Raw genomic sequence first — 18,547 nt, 5'->3', positions numbered from 1 at the left:
CGGTACGTGATTCTGTTAGTACGTGAAAAGTAGGAATATGTATGAAAAACCCTAAAAGCAGTTAAATTACTATAATACCCATATGTATGGAAAATTACTGTTATACCTCTAGGTGCTAGCCTGTTAATGGTCGGTACCAAACTCAATATTTAAATTTTTTTAAAATACTGGTTTTTTGTATACCGGTTTGATACGATTTTAAAAAAAATACCCTTGGTGCCGGCCATTGGAAGGCCAGAACAAAAAAAAATCAATTTTTTAAAATTTGACATAATTTTTTTTTTTGACATAATCATCAGGCAATTATGGGGCTAAAATACTAGGTGGTGCCGACCATTAGAAGACCAAAACTCTATTCTACCGTTCATTTAAAGTTATTTTAGTGATTGTTTTTAAGATTGAGTGATTTTTAGAAATATTAAAAATTTTTAAATCAATTTAATAAGATAGCTGTGAAAATAGGTTGTAATATTTTTTCGTACTTAAATGATGCATCACAATTTCAAAATTAAAAATGCACGTGAAATTTAACGTTTTCTAAAAACCTTTATTTGTTTTTGAAGACTTTTGTTACTGTACCCCAATCCATATAAGATCCATCACCGTCAAATGACAAAACGTAATTTAATGCACATTAATTGTGCCAGCGAGTCCAAGCCCATCGATTTCACTATAAATTCCATGCTTTTAGGTTAACCATCTTCACACAATCAAATCAAGCTAGTTAGCAATGGCTTCCACTACCAATTCCCCATCAACCCTCCTCACCCTTCCTAATTTCTCCATTCAAACTTCAACATTCCTTCCCAAAACATCTCAACGTTCCATATTTAAGAAGAAAAAGCCTTTCAACTTTAACTCCAAAAGAGTAGTGTCATGCAAAGCCAGCAATGGGAAACAAAACGATGCAGACACTTCTTTTCTCAATAGGTTCGATAGAAGGGATATCCTTCTTGGCCTTGGAGGAAGTCTCTATGGTGCAACCAGCCTTGTTAGAGACCCATTTGCATTGGCATACCCAATCGAGCCTGACCTGTCCAGCTGTGGGGAATCAACCGTAGATACCAGTAAAGCCTGCATGAATGTCCCTTGCTGCCCACCAAAGTTAAAAGATTCAAAGATCATAGACTTCGAACCACCTTTAGGTTGCAAGATCCGTTATCGGCCGGCAGCACATTTAGTTGATCGTGATTACCTGTATAAATTTGAATCGGCAATGGAAAGAATGAAAGCTCTCCCTGTGGATGATCCACGTAATTTCATGCAACAAGCCAATATTCATTGTGCCTATTGCAATGGGGCTTATAGTCAAGTGGGGTTCCCCGATCAAAAACTTGAAGTTCACTACTCGTGGCTTTTTTTCCCATTCCATAGGATGTATCTGTATTTCTTCGAGAGGATATTGGGCAAGTTGATTGGTGATCCAGATTTCGCAATGCCATTTTGGAACTGGGATTCTCCCTGTGGGATGACTATGCCTCAGATATATTTAGACCCTTACTCTCCATTGTACGATGAAAACCGCAATTTGGAGCATCAACAGGACGTGGTTAATCTTAATGACGGTAAATCTGTTGTAAAACAAAAAAAAAAGAACGATGATTTTGATGAATTAACAAAGAGGGAACAAATAAAGCGTAATCTCTGTGTAATGTATCAGCAAATGGTAAGGTCCAGCAAGACCGCTTCTTGTTTCCATGGAGCGGTGTACCGTGCCGGTTGTGTATCCGAAACCGATATCGGTTGTACTCCCGAACCGAGAGGTGGTACCATTGAGAACGGTGCTCACCTCGCCGTTCACAAGTTCGTTGGTGCCAAGAATCCACCTTATAACGAAGACATGGGGAATTTCTATTCTGCTGGTAGAGACCCTTTGTTCTACGCTCATCATGGCAATGTTGATCGAATGTGGAACATTTGGAAGACATTGCCAGGGAAGAAGCGACGTGATTTCGACGAAAAAGATTGGCTCAATTCTTCGTTTCTTTTCTACGATGAGAATGCAAATATGGTTCGTGTTAAAGTTCGCGATTGCCTTGACTCTAAAACTTTGGGGTACGATTACCAAAGTGTTGATATTCCATGGCTTAGAAGCAAGCCAACACCTCGAAGACGTCGTCCTGGTGTGGGGCAGGGTCAGGATCAGGGTCAGGATGTAGCAGCCAGACGAAAGGGTAAAAACCGCAGGGGTTTACCTATAGTTTTAGACAAGGTAGCTGTGCGCATTGAGATTCCAAGGCTAAAGAAACCAAAGAACAAAGATGATGAAGAAGTATTGGTTCTTCAAAACATACAGCTAGACAGAAATGACTCAGTGCAATTCGATGTGTCCATTAATGACGATGAAGACGACGACAATCCTTGCAAACCGGAAGAGTCGGAGTTCGTGGGGAGCTTTACGAATATACCGCACGGAGATTGCCACTCCGAGTCGATGCTTAGTACAAATCTGTATTTGCCATTATCAGAAGCGCTGGAGGATTTGGAGATTCAACGTGAAGATAGCATTGTGGTGACTTTGGTGCCTAAAGAAGGGGAAGTTTCGATTGGTAACATTAAGATCGACTACGTTTGTTGATTTGGGGGTGACTATTTTGCTTCCTCCTTTGTGTTCTTGCTAGATCGGATTGATGGGTTCATCAATTTGTTTCTCCTGTTTCGTGCATGTGTTTTTTCTTTAATATAAAAAGATGAAGCTAAATAAACAAAAGCACTGGCAGCTTTATCTTGCTCAAGAAGATAATCAACTCCCTAAATGCGCATTATGTTTTCTGCATATCACCAATTCAAACAGAAGATATTTTAGCTAACCCCTCAACATCCTGATCTCTTTCTTTAGGGACATGTCTAACTATCCAATACTCTTTACACTGTAAAACATCTACTTAATTCGTCCAACCAAACCAAATTTTAATACCTCCAAATAGTCATCTTGAATAGCACTGAACAAAACCGACAATCCAATCTTGCGAATTTTTATTATTAAATTTTACCATTTACTTTTTGTATGATTTATAAATTTTAAGTATAATAATTTATTTAATCTTCTTGCTTTATAAAGAATATCATTTTAGTTTTTCATTTAATTTTTGTCTCTTTTAACCCTTAAATTTATATTGTTTGTCAAATTATCCTAAAATAAATGGAAAAATTAATATATATTAATTTTGTTGACACATCCACATTATTGCCACATCAACATTTACTTAAATCTTTTTAAAAATTAAAAATTCTGAAAAATTTAAAAGCATTAAAATATAAAAAATTATTAAATATTATAAGTTTTATTTAATAATAAAGTTATAATAATATTCTATAGATTTTAGAATTTTTAAAATTTTAATCAATTATTAACGTGACATACATGTGGAATGCCAAATCAACAAAGTTGATAAGCGTTAATTTTTATCCATTATAAGGTTTTTTTGACAAAAAACTCTAGTTTAATGGTTAAAAGAGGCGAAAAATTATATGAAAGGTGTAGAAGCCCAAATTAGCCCGGGCCTTTTACAAAAATAAACCCAAAATTAAACCCAATACTAAACCCAAACCAAATCAAACTCAACAACCCATTAAAACCCAATACCCAAACCCAACAGATTTAACCCAACTAGACCTAAACCCATCAGCCAATTAACCTACCCTAACCCAAATTAAAAAACCCAAAAAAACTAAAAACCCTAAGCCCACTAAACTAGCCCAAGACCTTAACACACAAAACAAATCAAAAAAAACCCTAGCCCCCCCTAGCCGCCGCCTCTGTCCCATCGCCCATGCCTCTGCCACCACCTGCTCCACCGTCGCCAACTACCCTGCAAAGATGAAGCAAACACGCAACAATAGCAAAAATAATAGAAGATAGTAGCAAATCATGTAAAAAGATGGCTATAAAAAGCCAAACAAGTGGTTGTAAAAGGATTCGACATTTTTTCTTTTCGCATACAAAAAAAGGATTCAAGAACAACAGATTTTAAAACAAAGAAATCAGTTCAAATCGAAGAGAAAAAATGGCGATGGCGATTCAAGCTAAAGGCGACCAACATTTTCTTTTTCATATGCGCATCCATACACACGTATATACATAAAGATTTCATTTTTATTTTTGATTATACGCGTATATATATTTAAAAAAAATAAAGAATATATAAAATAAAAAAAAAAGAACAAAAAATACCCTTTTTTCGAAAGTCCGGCCACCATGTACGGTGGCCGGCGGCGATGGAGATGCGACAGCGACGGTGGCCTTCCGAGCTGGATTCTGGACTTGGTCCAGAGAAAATAAGCCTCTCTCTCCCTTTTTTTTTTCTCTCAACACACATAAATGATTTATTTTTCAAAATTTTTTAACTTTTATAGGGGTCTGGAACGGCGTCGTTTTAAGCCCTGCACTTAAGCACTGAAACGGCGTCGTTTCATCATGGATCTGCGTGTTTTTAATTCAATGGGATATTTGCGCAATCGGTCCTTCCACATTTTCATATTTTGCAATCAAGTTATCTTTTGTTTATAAATTGGCCCTGAAATTTAATCCGATTTATGAATTAGTCCCTCTTACTGCACAGCGTTTTAATAGTTTGAAATATTGCGCTTTTGATCCTCCTTTGTTTTGTGCGTGTTCAAATAAATCCTACTCTTTTGTTTTTATTTTAAAATCTAGCCCGAGCTTTCTATTTTGTTTTCGATTTAATCCCTTTTTATCATTTTGATATTTTAATAATTAATTTTGTCATTCTGTTTTTTATATTTATTATTATTATGTTATTTATTGTCATTATTACATTTTTATGTATATAATATTTATATTATTACTATTATTATTATTATTATTATCATTATTAGTATATTTCTACTATTATTAGCATTATTTTAGTTTCAATTAATACTTACATATATATATAATTTCATATATATATTTATAGTTGTTTTTTAATGTTACTTTTATTCCTAATATATATATATCATGTATACATATTTTAATACTATGTTAAGTATATATTTTATTATGTATATATATATTTTCAATATTATATTATTTAGATTATTTATATATCATCTTATGTACGTATACAAATACTATGTTATATATATATTTTAATACCATATTATGTATATATTTATTATTATATCTATTTTATCTCTATTATATTTATTGTTAATACTAGTACATACATTTTATTATATGAATATATATATACACTTTTATATATAGTATTATTTTCATACATCATTATATTTATTATTATACCTATTATTTTCACTATTATCACTTATTATTTTATTTTAAATATTATTATGTATATATTTTTTATATGTGTTATGTACATACATTTTCAATATTTATTTTATATATATATATATTATATATTTTTAGTATTACTAGTTATATATTTTACTATCTTATGTATATACTTCAAATACTATATAGTATATTTCTAACACTATTACTATTTATATATATGTATATTACGTACATACTCTTAATATCATTATTATATATATATATTCATTGTTTTTTATTTAGTGTTTGATACTATTATTACGTTTAATGTATCGCATGCATTGTTATTGCTTTTAATATTATTGTCGTATTTATTATGTGCTTCGATGTATTTCTAACTCTTTTATTTTTGTTTCCTGCCCATTTTATATCATTTTGTTATTCACTACTTTAAATATTTTTTTATTCATTTCAATAAATAAGGCAATGAACAGATTTAACATTAAGTCATCGATTTCATCGCTATGTTGGGTGAAATTCGTCGGCTCGCGTTAAAAATGGGACATCCTTCTAAAAACTCGAAAACTAAAAATTCTCATTTTTCGATCAGATCACGATTAAATGTCAAATTGAATTCGTATTTTTGAAAATCAAGACAACACATGTTTAATGAGATACCAATTTTGGACGTCACGAGGGTGCTAATACCTTCCTCGTATGTAACCGACTTTCAAACCCTATTTTTCTCTGGATTTTCGCGTAGACTCAAATTCGGCCTTTTTTTTTGTTCAAGAATAAATTTTCTTTTCTAAAAAGATGATTTATTAGGTGTCCGATCACACCTAGAAAAAGATCGGTGGCTACTCCCTTTTTTAATAAAATCAAAAGTCAGTTTTCAAATTTTCAATAAATCGCCTCAATTAGCGACCAAAAGCTAAAATTTACGTCGTTACAGCTGGTGACTCCGCTGGGGACCTTATTTTTGAGAGTCGAGTCGAATTAAACTAGTGTTGTCGAAATTTTTGAATTTCCTTGTTCAAATTAATAATTAGTCGTGATCCTCAAAATTTTGTTTTCAAAAAATCATACATTTGCATCATGTCGTAAATGTTTTTCTAACTTGTTTTATCTTTTGCTTTTCAGCTCTAAGTTTTTATAGTTTTAAGTTTCGTAGTTTTAAAATAAGATGAAAGGTTTGTGAGTTTCTCTCCACACACCGTGCACTTGCATTTTGCATAACATAAGCTCTCTACCCGGGCTCCGTCCGTCTAAGTGAAAGCAAACGCTATGCCTTCGTGAGTTAACTCGTCCCTCCGCACAGGCTAGTGAATACTTTCGGATTACATATGACTTATGCTTTCGTGAGTTAACTTGTCCCTCCGTATAGGCATAAGTAAATGTGATACCTCCAATTGAACTCGTAAGCCTGTGATAGGCAATGATCGAGGCTTCGTACTAATCTTAACAGATGACAGTACGGACAATTCGAGTACCTATTTAGAACCGAAACTACATATAGTGAACCATATGAGCCACCTAACTAGAGCCATGCCGAATCTCTGTCCGTTAATAGTCACCAAAATAAGTACATGGGAGAAACGCCTCTTACCTTTTATTTCTTTATACTTTTTATTTGGGTTTTCTGTAATTTTCCTCTGTTCATATTTGTTGTACTAACCAAGGTATTTGTCTTTGTTTTAATTTTGCATCATGCATTATAGGCATCATATCAGGAGGGTGTTGATTAAAGATCGGTTGCCAAAAACGGGTTTCTAATGGAAGAGTCGATTATACAAACAACCGAGAAAAATGCTATGGTCCGAGATTGGTCTCTAAGAACCTAGAAAGAAAAATGAGACAGTATAATGGAAGGATGTATTCCCAATCTACCCGAGCACGTAATTGTGAACGTTCGTCAGAATAACCTTGATGACTTGACTTAGATTTGGAGACAGTGGGATTCGGACACGAGAGGCATCGTCACTGAAAGGTACGGGGATATAGCCAGCCTGATCGCCGTCAACATAGATGAAAGATTGATTCAGGCCATGATCAGATTCTGGGATCCGACTTACCAGTGTTTCATTTTCAATCAAGAAGATATGACCTCAACCGTGGAAGAGTATGCTGCTTTACTTCGTATTGATAATGTGCAATTCTACAAGATTTATGTGAAAGAACCCAAGCCGATGACTTTCAAGAAAAAGCTGGTAAAGTTGATTGGCTTGACCGACACATGGGCTGAGAAATAAATTAAGAAAAAGAATGAAATCAGCTATATTCCGTGGTTTTCCCTGCGGGATTTAGTCCTAAATTATCCCGATACCTTGAAGAGAGTAAATCTGTTCACTTTGGCCATTTACGGTTTGGTCATCTTCCCAAAAGTTCTGGGACATATAGAGGTTGCAGTAGTGGACTTCTTTGAAAAGTTAAAACAAGGAATCAACCCTATCCCAACTATTTTGGCCGAGACCTTCAGATCCCTAAGCAGTTGTAGGAGGAAAGGGGAGGGACACTTTATCGGATGTGTGCAATTGCTGAATGTTTGGATTTTGAGACGTTTCTGTAAAGTAGAGCGCACATCGTACCACATGTTTTCAAAAATTTTTGCCCCGTTGGAAGCCTATCTTGAGAGAGAATGGCCAAAGGATGTTACCGAAGAGCATTGGGTTTCAGTTTTTCAGAACCTTCTAGCCGAAGATGTAACCTGGAGAGCACCGTGGATCCGCCCTTCGGTTCTGTTATACAAGGTTGGAAACCAAGATTGGGCGCCATTGCTCGGATTATAGGGAGGAGTAGGTTATGCTCCGTTATTGGCCCAGAGGCAGTTTTCTTCGCGACAATTCATACCCGCCACTGGAGGATTAGCACAGTCCGAATTTGCTTTCGCATGTGAGGGTTATATGAAAAGGGTCTGAGATACGACGAAGTCTTGGAAGAAAATTCATCTGATAGAATTGGCTCTATATGCTGATACTTTCACCCAGGATTATGATGTATGGAGAAAACAATGAGTGAATAGTCAGCAAGTCTCATCAACGAATTATACCTTTCTCGGAAGAAATGCCATCTGAGCTAGGAATGGCAAGATTGGAATTTGAACGAGAAAAAGCCAATATGTCACGGGACCTTAGTGCTCTTCAAGAGGAAAATTATCAGCTGAAGATTGATGTTCAAATTGAAAGATCTAGAGCCAAGAAAGTTCAAAAAGAAGCTGAGATCGTAAGAAATGACTTAAGAGATCTTCATCTGGAAAATAAAAAATTAAGAGGCACTATAAAGAATAGTGGTCTGGGCAAGTCATCAGCGGAATGGAAAGAAGAATTAAGCAATATTAAAGGCGGGATGAATTTCTGGAAAGGGAAAGTGAAGAAATAAGAGGGAAAAGCTGCGCGGGCTATGTTAGAGCTAAGAAAGAAGAATGTAGAATACGAAACTGTGTCTACCGAATTAATAGCTAGTCGATCTGAACGTCGAGAGCTAAGAGAGAAAATACAGGAATTAGAAGAGATGCTGTAAGCTCGTCAACAACAGTTAGATACTCTCCCAGAAGCCTTGCAAGAAAAGAATAGTAAGTATGACAGAGATGCTCGCGCCTACGGAAGAACCCTCTATGAAAAGGATGAGAAACTGAGCTATTTGATCAATGAAATTCGTAAAGCAGCCGTGCACGTGGTACAACTATCAGATGAAGCCAAAGTTCTCAGTTGCCAGTTCCCCCCGAGCCGAAGATCAAACATATCGAAATTCTTAGAATGAGTGAAGAAATATAGCGATATAGCCAGAAAGTTTGTATGATAATGACAAAATGTTTTGTAAAAGACTCTTTTGATAAATGAAATGCCTAAATAGGGGCTATCTTGAAATCAACACCAAATTCTTGCATACGCATTCATGACTAACATTCATTTGACATTCATTCATTCATTCATTCATTGCATGTACATATCACCCTAATCATTCACTGAGGTTAAAACCGTATAATCCGCAGCTGTGACACTACAAGCCTGGAATCACGTCAGTCATATAGGACGCATCGACAAGTTAGAGTGATGGAGGTTGAATTTAACGAAAGGATTGAGAGGATGGAAAGAATACAAAGGGAATTACAGGAACAGTTGGCAAAGTCACAACAAGAAACCAGAGATCTGATGGCGAGATCTCGAGAAGAATCGCTCGAACAAAGAGACCAAATGTCCAGGATGATGGAAATGATGTCGGTTTTGATAAAAGGAAAGGGACCTATGAACCCTGACGTTGTGGAACCGCAGTCAAGGGTCAACCTAGATTAGGATCCGCCCCGTCCTCCAGGATTTACTACACCACACGCCCACGCAACACAAAGAGGGTACACTCAATGGGAACCTACAGGCCTAGAGCAACGACCTGCGCCACCTGCTAATTTGGGGCAAAGAATGTTCGTATCAAACACAGGGGCTAGTCCTGCTGATCCACTCGTTCCAGATTTGGACGATCTAGTTGAGATAGCCAGGTTGAAAATGAATGATCATGATGTTCGGGATAAATATAGGAGTTTGGAAGAAAGACTCAAAGTAATAGAAGGTACTGAAGCCTTCTCTGTATTGAGTGCCAAAAAGCTCAGTTTGGTGCCCGATCTGGTTCTGCCTCCGAAATTCAAAATATCAGATTTCAAAAAATACGATGGCACGAAATGTCCAAAGGCGCACCTTATCATGTTTTGCCGGAAGATGACTGGTTACGTGAATGAAGATAAATTGTTAATATACTGCTTCTAGGACAGCTTAGTCGGATCGGCCATTCGATGGTATAATCAACTTAGTAGAGAAAGAATCCGATCATGGAAAGACTTGGCATCAACATTTTGCGAACAATACAAGCATGTATCCGACATGATGCCTGATCGACTAACTCTGCAGATGATGGAAAAGAAGCCGACGGAGACTTTTAGGTAGTACGCGTAAAGGTGGAGGGATATCTAGGCTCAAGTAAAACCCCCTATTGACTAAAACTGAAATAACGGTCCTCTTCATCAACACTTTGAAAGCACCATTTTATGATAAGTTGGTAGGAAATGCCACGAAAGACTTCACATATATTGTAATATTCGGGGAACTTATAGAAAATGCCATCAAAAGTGGAAGAATGGAAGGTTCCGAGAGCTCGAAAAGGGCAGCACCTGTAAAGAAAAAAGAGGCAGAAGCTTATATGGTGGGAACTGAGAATCATTACACTTCTAATCCGTATCCAACCCAGTCATGACCTCGATATCGCCTACCTCCAAACTTCTATTATCCTTTCCAAAACCCTTATTATCAAGCACCACCTCATTATCCTTCCTACCCCGTATACACCACAAATAACCAAAGACCAGTCACTACGGTCCCACAGAATACCATTCCAGCTCAAAGCCAATCTAAAGATGAACAAAGACCGACAAGATCCAATACTGAAAAACCTCAGTTCACCCCAATTCCCTTGTCATATGGAGAACTGTACCCAAAACTGTTGGAAAAACAATTAATATCCCCACATTATATGGCACCCTTAAAGCCTCCATACCCAAAATGGTACAATCCTAATGCAGTTGCATGTACCACGTTGGAAACCAGGGGTATTCTACAGAAAATTGTCTGGCATTTAAAAGGAGAGTTCAAGGCCTCATTGATGCAGGCATCTTGCGATTTGATGGTACTGGTAATACAACTAGAAATCCACTCCCTAACCATACTGAAGGGAATGTGAGTGTGGTGACTGAGGAAGACAAGTGGCGAACCAAAAGCTGCGTTTCTGAAATAAATACACCTTTACAGAAGATATGGAAGGTGATGGTTGAAAATGGACTATTCTGTTGCCCCTACAGAATCTTTAAAGAAGGAAGTATAAAAGGTCAATGTTTTTGTGACTTCCATGATATTGAAGGGCATGACGTTCAGTCTTGTGAGGAATTTAGAGAGTTACTTCAAGACATGATGGACAACAAGGAGATTGGGATATTTAACAAAGAGATCGATGAGGGAGAAGTATGCACTTCTGACAATCAACTATCAGGTCTCCCGTATAGCGCCGATCGACCATTCGTAATTTATTACGATGCAAGAAAGGAACGAGTAAAACTAAGGATAATCGTTGAAGCACCATATCCTTTCCCTTACAAGGACGACAAGGCGATCCTGTAGAAGTACGATGTCAACATCGTCACACCTGAAGGTGAAAAACCCGAAGCCGTAACTAGAAGTGTTGGAGAAGTAAGTTATTTCACCCGCAGTGGGAGGTGTTATTCTAAAGAAGTCCAGCCTACAAAGAAAAATAGTGACTTGAAACAGAAAGGAAAAACACTGATGCACGTGACTGAAGATGAGCCTGAAACTGTACCTGAACAAGAAGCTAAAAAGCCTGTGGACGAGAGGGAAGCACATGAATTCTTAAAATTTATCAAGCACAATGAGTATAATGTGGTGGAACAATTGAGTAAGCAGTTAGCACGAATCTCATTATTATCTCTACTGTTGAATTCAGAACCCCACCAAAATACTTTGTTGAAGGTATTAAATCAAGCTTACGTGGCAAACAACATATTTGTTGAGAAGCTTGATAGGTGGGTGAATAATCTGAACGCGGATAATTTCATTTATTTTAGTGATGATGAAATACCACCCAATGGTAGGGGCTCCGTGAAAGCATTGTATATCACAACCCGTTGTAAGGGTTACATAATACCGAATGTGCTCATCGATAATGGGTTGGTACTCAATGTTATGCCTTTGGCCACGCTTTCCAGGATTCCTATGGATCTGTCCTATCTAAGGCCTTGTCATTCCACAGTAAGGGCATTCGATGGGACAAGACGAGAAGTCATGGGAAAGATTGAGATCCCTCTGGAAGTGGGCCCTTATATATACGATGTTGAATTTCAAGTCATGGACATTACACCATCATACAATTGCCTCTTGGGAAGACCTTGGATCCATTCCGCTGGAGTAGTCCCGTCATCCCTCCACCAAAAAATGAAATTTATCATGGATGGCTGTTTGGTCACAGTCGAGGGCAAAAAAGACATTGTCGCATCTATCTCTGCTGATGCACCGTACGTTGAAGTAAGCAAAGATGCAGTGGAATGTTCCTTCCGATCTCTCGAATTTGTTAACGCCACATTTGTTCCCGAGGGAAACAGAATTCCCGTGCCTAAGCTGTCAAGAAATACGAGGATGGGAATCAAGCTGGTTGTAGGAAGGGGAGCTCGAGCGAGAAAAGGTTTAGGGAGATATCTACAAGGAATAGTCAGGGTTCTAAAGCCAGTGCACCACAAGGCCCAATACGGTTTGGGATTCCAGCCAGACATGCATCAAAGAAGAAAACAATGGAAAAAAGCTTAAGAAAGAAGGATCGCAAGAACCTTAGGCCGAGAAATAGAATGGGAGCCTATAACGTACCCTCCTTTGTCAAAAACATTTACATCTGCAGAAATGATATACCCTGGGCAGGATAATCCACGAAGCACATTGTTATTAATTGAAAGGAGTCTTCAGAATGTTAGTATAAATGTCATTGACAAAAGAAGTGATGCAATTAAAGATGTTTCAATGATACGCCCTTGCCCCCCTGGATTTGTTTTGAACAATTGGACTGCTGTGGATCTCCTTGTAGTTTCTAAGTCTTCTCCAGAGTAATGCTCAATGTTAACACTCTTCTTTTTGTGTGCCCCTAAGTAATAGTAGGGATTCTTTTGTAAGAGCTTATGTTTTGCTCTTTATCATTTAAATGAACATTAATGAAGATGCATTTTGTCATGGTCTTTACATTCTCATTAACTTCATAATTTTTCCCTCTTCTCACGGCCTGTCATTGCATATATCTCACGTCATACCATGCTTGTTAGTCCCAATACTTTGATGCTCCTCTATAGTTTTTTTTCCCATTCAATTTTCAGGTGCTCAGATATCAACGATATGAACAAACCCGTTACAAATCTTGAAATCGATTTCGAGAAGGCTATTTGTTTAGAAGAGCTCGAAGCTGAGGAAAATGTTGAAGACTATGTCTCGTCTCTTGACTTACTAAGAATGGTAGAACAATAAGATAAATAGATTTTACCTCATTAAGAATTTGTTGAGATAGTGAACTCGGGAAATGAAGAAAAGAGGCAAGAAGTGAAGATTGGGACCTCCATTTTAGATAACACCAAACATGATTTGATCGCTTTGCTTCATGAGTACAAATATATATTTGCATGGTCATATCAGGACATGCCAGGATTGGACGAGGATGTAGTGGTCCATAGACTCCCACTAAAACCAGAATGTAAACCCATTCAACAGAAGCTAAGACGAATGAGACCTGAAATGCTGTTGAAGATAAAAGAAGAAGTCAAGAAACAATTCGATGCTGGTTTCCTACAAGTCTCCAAGTATCCACAATAGGTAACTAACATAGCCCCAGTATCGAAAAAAGACGGTAAAGTACGAATGTGTGTAGATTTTCGCGATTTGAATCGAGCAAGTCCTAAAGATAATTTTCCTTTGCCACACATCGACATATTGGTGGATAACACAACCAAACATTCATTTATTTTATTCATAGATGGATTCTCGGGTTATAATCAGATAAAGATAGCTCCTGAGGACATGGAAAAAACTACCTTCGTAACGATGTGGAGAATATTCTGCTATAAGGTGATGCCATTTGGATTAAAGAGCACTGGGGCAGCATATCAGAGGGCCATGGTGATGTTGTTTCATGACATGATGCACAAAGAAATAGAAGTTTACGTCGATGATATGATTGCAGAATCCAAAGGGGAAAAAAAGCATATTGGAAACCTCAGGAAGTTGTTCGAAAGACTGAAAAAGTTCCAGCTGAAGCTTAATCCAGCCAAATGTACGTTTGGGGCTACCTCGGGAAAATTACTAGGCTTCATTGTCAGTGAGAGAGGCATTGAAGTTGATCCAGATAAGATAAAAGCCATACAAGAACTACCACCTCCGCGCACGCAAAAATAAGTAAGGGGATTTTTAGGGAGGTTAAACTACATCGCTCGGTTCATTGCTCAACTTACCAATCAGTGTGTCCCAATTTTTCGGCTCATTCGAAAACATAATTCGGGAGAATGGAACGAAGAATGCCAAGTGGCTTTTGACAAGATAAAACAGTATTTTTCTAGTCCCCCGGTGCTGGTACCGCCAACTCCAGGAAGACCATTAATATTGTATCTGACTGTGTTAAAAAATTCAATGGGTTGCATACTGGGGCAACATGATGAGATAGGGAAGAGAGAAAAGGCGATTTACTATCTTAGCAAAAAGTTCACAGAGTATGAGGCAAAGTACTCGTCAATTGAAAAATTCTGTTGTGCTTTGGTTTGGGTAGTTCGAAGGCTCAGGCAATATATGTTGTATCATACAACATGGTTAATTTCAAAGCTGGATCCAATAAAGTACATGATGGAATTACCTGCACTCTCAGGAAGAATGGCACGATGGCAGATCTTACTATTAGAATACGACATTGTCTATGTGAGCCAAGAGTCGATAAAAGGAAGCGCAATAGCTGATTTTTTAGCAACTCGAACAACTATTGAGATTTCATTTCCCGGATGAAGACTTGATGTGTATTACAGAAAAAGATGGCGAGTCATCAAAAGAGAAGTCATAGAAGATGAGCTTTGATGGCGCATCGAACGCATTGGGGCATGGGATTGGAGCAGTCTTAGTATCACCAGAAGGGAACCATTATCCGTTCACTGCTAGGCTGAATTTCTACTGTACCAACAACATAGCGGAATATGAGGCCTGTATCATGGGACTTCGTGCAGCTATTGAATGAAACGTCAAAATCTTAGCGGTGTACGAGGACTCAGCGTTGGTGATATACCAAATCCGTGGAGATTGGGAAGTGAAAGATTCTAAAGTAATCAAATACAACGATCTAGTGGCAGGGCTAATTACAGAATTCAAAGAAATAACTTTTAATTACTTCCCACGAGAAGAAAACCAATCGATTGATGCCTTGGCCACTTTGGCTTCAATGTTCAAAGCGAACATAGAAATAGAAATAATGCCTCTTCAAATGAGCATATATGAAGTCCCTGTATATTTTTTCAGCATTGAAAAAGAGCCATATGGACGGCCATGGTTCCATGACGTCTTAGAATATATCAAGAATCAAAGGTATCCCGAACAAGTAAATGAGAACGACAAAAGAACAATCAGAAGAATGGCAGTGTGATTTGTTCTTGATGGGGACATCCTGTACAAAAGAGGAAAAGATCAGGTGCTTTTGAGATGCGTGGATGCTGTTGAAGCCAGAAAAATACTTGAAGATGCCCATGAGGGAATCTGTGGGACACATGCCAATGGTTTCACTAAGGCTAGGAACATTATGAGACTCGGTTACTACTGGTTGACGATGGAAAGCAACTGCATTAGTTTTGCAAGAAAATGCCACAAATGTCAAATTTACGGCGATAAAATTCATACAGCCCCTTCGCCCCTTCATGTCATGATTTCTCCGTGGCCTTTTTCTATGTGGGGCATGGATGTTATAAGGCCAATTTCCCCAAAATCTTCTAATGGACACCGGTTCATTTTTGTGGTTATTGATTACTTCACAAAATGGATAGAAGCCACTTCGTTTGCCAATGTGACGAAGACTGCAGTTTGCAGGTTTTTGAAAAAGGAAATCATTTGTCGATATGGTTGCCTGAAAGAATCATTTCAGATAACGCCTTGAATCTGAACAAGATGATGAAAGAAGTGTGTGAGCAATTTCGAATAAAGCATCATAACTCATCACCCTATCGTCCGAAAATGAACGGAGCTGTTGAAGCAGCCAACAAGAATATTAAAAAGATTATTGGAAAAATAACCGAGACATATAAAGACTGGCACTAGAAGCTACCATTTGCTTTGTATGCATATCGCACATCTGTGCGAACATCTACGGGAGCAACTCCTTTCTCTCTGGTCTACGGAATGGAAGCTGTGTTACACATCGAAGTTGAGATCTCTTCTCTACGAGTTTTAATGGAGTCAAAATTGGAGGAAGCAGAATGGGTTCAAGCTCGATATGACCAGCTAAATCTTATCGAAGAAAAATGCTTAAAGGCAATCTGTCATGGACAGATGTACCAGAAGAGAATGATCGCGGCCCATGATAATAAAGTACGGCCAAGAGAATTCCACAAAGGAGAACTTGTGCTGAGAAAGATTCTCCCAATACAAAAAGACCTTTGCGAAGGACCATATGTCATAAAGAAAGCATTCTCGGGTGGAGCTTTGATTCTCACTGAGATGGATGGGAAGGAGTTACCTAATCCAGTGAATTCAGATACTGTGAAGAAATATTATATCTAAAAAAAAAAAGTGATCAAGGTGAAAACCCGAAAAGGGCGTCCTGATTAACACAAAGGATTAGGATGAAAACCCGAAAGGGCATTCTAATGAAGCAAACCCGGGCTTAAAGAGCAAGGCATTTCGAACGGTGGGTCAAACAGAGAGACTACAGTATTTGAAGCATTTCTGAAAGCTCGAAACCTTCTACGCAAGAAGCCATGTTCGAAAAGATTCTTGATTGAGGAACGTGGAAGAGTTCATGCGTTGAATATCTAGAGCATTTGTATTTCATTGAATGCGATCCCTTTTCTCTATGACGCTTTTTTACTATTATTGGTTAACTTTCTTTGTTTACTACATTTGAAATAAATAAATGTGGGGTATCCTTTTTGTTCCTACCTGACCATTTTCATGCATCTAATTATGTGGTTTATTTACATGATAAATAGTGAAATGACATACTCTAAACAAAAAAAATGATAAGCATTACCCGGATAAGAATTTGATAAGTACAAGAGCCTCAAAGCCAGGACAAAGTTCAACCAGGGGCAAAAGAGTGATATCTGAGAAACACAGATTGTTCGTGAAGCTTGAGGACGGGTACAGGGCCTAAAGAGAAAGTCAAGAGCTGAAGTAATGAATGCAGATCATCACAAAAATTGTGATGAAAAATGACATACAACTAACATGCCTAAGGCGCATAGCATAATCATGTAGGCATAAAGGCATTTAAGACAAACATGTGCATATCATGATAACATCATGCATGACATATACAGGTACTCCAATTGTGACAGCCCTAATTCGACCCTAGTCGGAATGTGGTTTTGGGACCACAAAACCGAGTCATAAAATTTATTTAAAATTTAGTTGCATATCCTCTATGTGTATTAGTGCATGTGTGAAAATTTGATGTTTTAATTTAGACTTATGAATGTGAATTTTTCTTGAAAGGTCTTAGTTGAGAAACTTAGAAAATATGATAGGTAAATTGTAAGAACCAAATAACTACAAAGTGTGAAAGCTTGGGTTTGCATGTCAAAATACCCAAAAATTCAATAAGTGGCCGGCCAAGTGGTGATGACCCTCCACTAAGTTTAATTAATTATGATATTTGGTTAGAAAATGATTAAAATATTTAAAATAAAATGATTTAATAAGAAAAATAGATGAATAAAGAAGAAATTCAAGGAGAGAGAGTGTGTTCATCTTCTTCTTCCTCCAAAAAACCGAAACAAAAGAAAAGAAAAAGGAAAATTCTCATTAAGGCAATTCGGCGCTACTTCTTGCTAGTAGGAGGTAAGTTTTGAAGTGTTAGTTAAATCTTCTTATATGTTTAAGTTAATTTGTAAATGTATTTTGACAATATTAAGAAAAATTCAAACTTTTATGATGGTTGGGCACTAAGCTATGTATCAAAGTACTAGAATTAGTAGTTGTTTACATGTATTATTGAATAAATAGACAATAGAATGGGGTTTAAATAGAAGGTTCATTTGATTTATTTTTGTCCTTGTATGAAAAGTGGTTCATTGTTAAGGCCGAATGAGTCATGCTAGATTCATTGAAAAAAATGTTCATGTTATGAGGTAATTTGGATAATTAACCAAAACATGGTAGGAAGGGTAAGATTTATAAATTATGTTTTAGGGTGAAAGGTATAATGAAAATTGCATTAAGTTTAATGTGCATACTTTAGTCTAAGTGTTGAGGAGTATTCGGCTAGGATAGTTGAAATGTGGGTGTTGCCGATTTTTAAATTTAGATTATGGGAGTGGCTATAATGGGCATTAAGATGTTGAACTTAAGAAATTAGAAGTATATGAACTTAATAGTATTTAAAAGATAGTACGAATAAATGGGGAGCTTTTGCTAGTTTAGAAGTATACGGTCAAAATGTTTATGAAGTGAAACTATGTGTTAAATGACAAAATGATGACCAAATGTTATTTTGATAATGTTAATGCATTCGGCTTTGAGATATAATATAAACATTAGTTGAAATTTTGATATTTGGAAC

General features: G+C 37.1%; 1 protein-coding gene across 1 annotated transcript; it reads left to right on the top strand.

Moving 5' to 3' along the window:
* Window positions 1-704: 704 nt before the first annotated feature.
* On the top strand, window positions 705-2,743 carry LOC108486759 (polyphenol oxidase, chloroplastic-like). Its single transcript, XM_017790972.2, has one exon. The coding sequence runs from the start codon at window positions 731-733 to the stop codon at window positions 2,576-2,578; it is 1,848 nt and encodes a 615-aa protein (XP_017646461.1). The 5' UTR covers window positions 705-730; the 3' UTR covers window positions 2,579-2,743.
* Window positions 2,744-18,547: the final 15,804 nt, after the last annotated feature.

Source organism: Gossypium arboreum, chromosome 6, assembly GCF_025698485.1.
Source record: "Gossypium arboreum isolate Shixiya-1 chromosome 6, ASM2569848v2, whole genome shotgun sequence".
In the NCBI taxonomy this organism is placed as follows: Eukaryota; Viridiplantae; Streptophyta; class Magnoliopsida; order Malvales; family Malvaceae; genus Gossypium; species Gossypium arboreum.
This window is presented reverse-complemented; position numbering and strand designations above follow the sequence as displayed.

Excerpts from the sequence above, each read along its gene's own strand:
- LOC108486759 (XM_017790972.2), top strand. The coding sequence starts at position 731 with ATGGCTTCCACTACCAATTCCCCATCAACCCTCCTCACCCTTCCTAAT.